Source organism: Crocodylus siamensis, chromosome 8 (genome assembly GCF_052110815.1).
Source record: "Crocodylus siamensis isolate JL-2025a chromosome 8, ASM5211081v1, whole genome shotgun sequence".
Lineage (NCBI taxonomy): Eukaryota > Metazoa > Chordata > Crocodylia > Crocodylidae > Crocodylus > Crocodylus siamensis.
In genome coordinates, this window is record NC_143402.1 from 53225011 (window position 1) to 53230024 (window position 5014).

Below are 5014 nucleotides of genomic sequence, written 5' to 3' on the forward strand. Positions count from 1 at the left end.
GGCTGTAGCCAGCCAGGAGCCAGCTCTAGCGGGGCCTCACCAATCAGGGCGCATAGCGAGTAGCACTGCCAGTTCTCATTGGCCGGGTGCTCTCGGCGGGTTCGAAACGACTGCCGCCTTCTTGGGGGTGGGGCGGGCCAGGAGGGGTGAAACAAGCCCAATTGGGTCCATGTTGGTGGCCAACTTAGCTGAGGGCAAAAGCCACCATTCTTGTGACGGGCACGTCAGTCTGTTCCGTCTTCCCGCCTCCTGTCGCTTTACCATGCTGCCCTGAATCCCCTCCATCATCCACAATCTCTATCCGCCATCTTTGTTCAGGGCACGCCACGGCCTTGCTTGGCTGTAGGCGCCGCTAGGTAGCCTTCTGCTCTCTGATTGATCGAGCTCTTGGGACCAATCAGAGACAGCGGTGTTGGGCTTCCACGTGGAGGAAGAGAGCCGGAGGGACTAAGTCAGCACCATGGTAAGGGGCTATTGATTATTGTAGGGTCGCACCTGGGGGGGGGCAGGGCCGCGGGATGATCTGTCTCCCCCAGTCCACGGGTGACACCCGCCTGGTTCTCTGCTTCCCCAGCTGCGTCGCGAGGCCCGACAGCGCCGCGAGTACCTGCAGCGCCGAGCACAGGAGGAGCGTGTCCGGGCCAGCACCGAACGCAAGGGGCAGCTGCGGGCGGCGCTGGACGGTATCACCCCCACGGCCCCGCCCTACCCCTCACTCCCGCCATATTGGTGCCCCTTCCCCCTGCCCGGAGTGCACCCGCCTTGGCTCCCGGTACCTTTCCCTTCCGACCTGCGTCCCCCGCCCCGCGTGACGTCCTGTCTCCCCCCGCAGAAAACCGGCTCCTTCCCACCGAGCTCCGCCGCGAGGCCCTGACCCTGCAGCGCTCCCTCGAGTTTGATGGGCCTGGCGCTGACGGTGAGTGGAGGGGGGCGGGGTCCTGGCCCCCCCGGGACTCGAACCCGAGTGTGGGTGGGCGGAGTTAAGCGGGCCTAGACTTAAAGGGCGAAGGGTGGGGGCACCAGACAAGCAGTAGGGAAGGTACGAGGGGAGGGAGTGTGGCCAGGGGCGAGGCTAACCCGTGACTGCTGTCCAGGCCTGTGGGTGGCCGAGGACGACGAGTACCGCTGGGCAGGGGCTGAAGACCCCCGCGTTATGGTGACGACCTCGCGGGACCCCAGCGCACGCCTGAAAATGTTTGCGAAGGTATGAGGGGTGAGTGCTGTGGAGGGGGTGGGGTTTAGAGGGGCCTATCCCAGGGAGGGGATGGGGCTTCAAGTAGCTGCATGGTTTGTAAATGGAAGGGGTGGGGTTGATGCTCCCATGGGGGGAGTGCTTCTGGGGACAGGGGCAGAAGGGGCAGGGCTTATAGCCTGGCAAAGGTTACAGGGACCCCACCTATATAAGGGCCTGGGGCTGGCTGGGCTAATCAGGGCTTCTGCTTTGGAGACGGCTTCAGGAGGCCCCTCTAGAGGGAGGGGGCAGGTCTGTAGCCGTGGTGGTCCTGGGAGCTAGAGGCGGGGTGAGGCTTGGGCAGTACGGGGTGGGGTTTAAGGATAATCCTTCCCCCTCTGCAGGAGCTGAAGCTGGTGTTCCCGGGAGCACAGCGGATGAACCGGGGCCGGGCAGAGCTGGGGATGCTGCTCCACGCCTGCCGTGCCAATGGCCTCACTGACCTGCTGCTGCTTCATGAGCACCGTGGTGTCCCTGGTGAGACCTTGCCCCTTCTGTCCCCCACCATGTTCCTGCTCTCCTAGCTATATCTTGCTTCCCTGGACATTGGCTTGGTCATGCCCCTTCTGGCCCCACCCATTGTCCTGGCCCTGCCCCCTTAGCCATAGGCTTGGCCACACACCCTTTGCCTGCTGGCTGTGCTCTGGCCCTCCTGGCTCTGGCCATGTCCCTTCTCCCTCTGGTCCTGCCCTGTCTTCTTGGCTACACCTCTTCTGTCTCTACCATGCCCCTCTTGGCCAAGCCCCATCCTCCTGGACCGCCTCCTGCCCCTGGCCCTAGGGCATGCTGTGAGATGCTTTTCCCACATGCAGGTTGGGAAGGGCTGGTGGGCAGAGCCTAGTGGTGCATGCTGAGAAGGGGGTGGAGCCAAGGATTGCAAGGGTTGGCACAGAGCAATGTCTGCTGAGGGGGTGATGAGAGGGGGCAGTGCCTGTTGGGAGGGATTGGGCTTGCTGGCAAGGACCCACTGACCTACTCTAGCTCCATCCCCAGATGCACTACACTGTCACCCCTTGCCAGATCAGTCCATGTTGGGAAGGGATGGTGGGCAGAGCCTAGTGGGGCAGGCTAGGAAGGGGGTGGAGCCAAGGATGTAGCCAGGGCTAATGGGGAACAGTGCCTGTTGGGAGGGGGCTGTAGGTAGGAAGCAGTGCATGCTGGGAGGATATGGTCTGCTGGCAAGATCCCACCCCTCCCTCCCTGCTGATGCCACCCCCACCCCCTGGCTCTGCCCCCAGATGGGCTGATTGTGTCGCATCTGCCACTGGGCCCTACAGCCTACTTTACACTGGCCAACATAGTGATGCGCCATGACATACCTGGGATCGGCCCAGCGCCCCAAGCTACCCCTCACCTCATCTTCCATGGCCTCACCTCTCGCCTGGGCCAGCGTGTGAGTTTGGGTGGAGCTTCTGAGGAATGGGTGTGGCTGAAGGAAAGAGAAGGGAAGGGGCTTGAGCTGAAGGGGCAGAGCTTGGGTTTGGGATGGGATTTGTGGTGGGATGCAGCCTCTGTGGGGGTTGGGGGGCAGGCAGCCATATCTGAGTCATTCCCCCACTCTGTCCTTCCCGTCCCCTCTCAGGTGACAAGCATCCTCAAGTACTTGTTCCCAGTGCCCAAAGAGGACAGCAAGCGCGTGGTCACCTTTGCCAACCAGGATGACTACATCTCTTTCCGGTGGGTGTAACTGTGGGAGGCAGCTGGGAACGGCCAAGTGTAATGGGGAAAGGGAGCTGGGATGTGGCTAGCTCCAGGATGCAACCTGTAAGAATGGCTGAGTATAACACTGTACGGAGAAAGCTGAGATATGGCCACGTCTGGGCTGGGGTGCCTAGAAAACAGCTGAGCATAATGCTAGAGAGAGGCTGAGCTGCTGCCAGCTGTGGAATGAAATGACTAGGGAACAGCCAAGTATAACATCACACAGTGAGTGCTGAGATGCAGCCAGCTCTGGGGGAGTGGTTAGCTGGCATTAGCTGAGTATAACACTAGGATGCAGCTAGGTCTGGGGTGCGGAACAGCCAAGTATAACACCATAGAAAGAGACTGAGATACAGCAAGCTCTTATGGGGAACAGTTGGGGAATGGTTGACTGACACCTCATGAGGAAGCCCGAGATGGAGTCAGTTCTGGGGTGGGGTAGCTGGGTATAGTGTGAGGATGTGGCTAGCTCTGGGGTGGAACAGCCAAGTATAACAGCACCTGGTGTTCCTGGTGCTGAGGAGCAGCCAGCTCTGGGGTGGGGAACTACCAAGTATAATGCTCTAGAGAGGGAGTAAGATGCAGACAGCTCTGGGATAGAATAGGTAAGTATAACAGCAAATGGGGGGGGAGGCCCTCAAGAGACAGCCAGGTCTGAGAAAGAGCAGCTGGGGAATGGCTGGGTATAACATTAAAGCAGCATTTCCCACCCTTTTTTGCCTCACAGCATACTTACCTAAATAAAAAAGCACTCTGGTATGCTGGACATGGGGGGTGTGTGCCCGTGGCCAGCCAGATGCTAATTGGGTGGCAGGGGGCCGTGCGTGGCTAGCTGGATGGCATTTTGTGCTGGAGCCATGCTCCTTGTCTGTTTGTATCCACACCGGCAGCAGGGAGGGGGTGTAGCTCCAGCCCAAAATGCCATGACAGACCTGTTGGGAAATGCTGCTCTAGAGAGCCTTAGATGCAGCCAACTGGGGCAGAAGGGGTGGGGATGCAGCTGGCAATGGGAGCAATGCAGTACTCTGCAGGTGTAGAAAGGAGCCTGGGCTTGCTAGGGGGTGAGACTGGGGGGACTGTGAGCCTGAATGCCTGGCTTCTTGTGGAAGGGGAGTGGGGGCTTAGTGTGAGAGCAGGGGGACTGGGAGCCCAGATTCTCAACCCTGCCTCCCTCCCCCATGTTTAGGCATCATGTGTACAAGAAGCTGGACCAGCACAACATCGAGCTCACTGAGATTGGGCCCCGGTTTGAAATGAAGCGTAAGCCCTGCGCCCACCTGGATTCCTTCCCCTGGCTCGGGGTGGTTCCAGACTGTGGGGGTCCCCCCTGATTTACCCTTCTCTCCGTAGTGTATATGATCAAGCTGGGGCCGCTGGACCAGGAGGCAGTGGCTGACGTGGAGTGGCGCTGGCACCCCTACACCCGCACTGCCCCCAAGCGCCACCTGCTTAGTGTTTCCTAGGCCCAGATGCCTAGGTTCTCTCCTGCCAGGGGACTGCTGGACGCCTGGGTCTGCTGTCCCATGGTGGGGCTCGGTCCGGGAGCGGACACCAGGATTCCTTCCTAGTGGTGGTAGTTCTGGATCCACAATTCGGAGCCTGGATGCTGGGGTTCCCTGCCCGGTGTGGGGGGCTCTGGCTTTAGGATCAGGCTTTTGGATGCCTGAGTTCCCTGCCTGGTGTGGGGTATTCTGAGATCTGGGTTTCCTGCCCAGTGTGGAGGGGCTCCGGGCCTCGGATCAGGGTCACAGGTTCCTGGGTCCCCTGCTTAGCATAGGGGGTCTCCCGGTCTAGGGATGTCTGGGTACCCTATCCAGTGTGGATATTTTTGGGGTCTGGGATCAGGCTTCTGGATGCCAGGGTCCCTTGCCAGGTGTGGGAGTTACTGGGGCCTGGATTAGGTTCCCAGACATCTGTGTTCCTCCCACCCCAATTGACACAGGTGAGATTCAGAGCTGCACATCTGGTCCTTTATTTCCACAGTGCCTGGTACAATAAATGGCTCCTTTTGGTCCCTGCAGCTCCACTCTGTTCTTGAAGCCAGGCATTTGGGCCCCCTACAGAGCTGAAGAGAACCCAGAT

General features: G+C 60.0%; 1 protein-coding gene across 2 annotated transcripts; it reads left to right on the forward strand.

Annotated features, from left to right (window-relative positions):
* The first annotated feature begins 323 nt into the window (after nt 1–323).
* Nucleotides 324–4952, forward strand: IMP4 (IMP U3 small nucleolar ribonucleoprotein 4). 2 transcript variants are annotated; one of them, XM_090058969.1, is made up of 9 exons: nt 324–463; nt 575–683; nt 833–916; nt 1095–1204; nt 1576–1708; nt 2470–2624; nt 2814–2908; nt 4119–4192; nt 4283–4952. In XM_090058969.1, the coding sequence occupies exons 1-9, from the start codon at nt 461–463 to the stop codon at nt 4393–4395; spliced, it is 876 nt and encodes a 291-aa protein (XP_089915095.1). In that variant the 5' UTR covers nt 324–460; the 3' UTR covers nt 4396–4952. The 2 variants fall into 2 exon arrangements, with proteins under 2 accessions (XP_089915095.1, XP_089915096.1); XM_090058970.1 differs by having other exon boundaries at nt 2509–2624.
* The last annotated feature ends 62 nt before the right edge of the window (nt 4953–5014 follow it).

Excerpts from the sequence above, each read along its gene's own strand:
- IMP4 (XM_090058969.1), top strand. Across the intron at positions 684-832 it reads GCTGCGGGCGGCGCTGGACG|AAAACCGGCTCCTTCCCACC; the intron begins GTATCACCCCCA and ends CTCCCCCCGCAG. Across the intron at positions 4,193-4,282 it reads GCCCCGGTTTGAAATGAAGC|TGTATATGATCAAGCTGGGG; the intron begins GTAAGCCCTGCG and ends TTCTCTCCGTAG.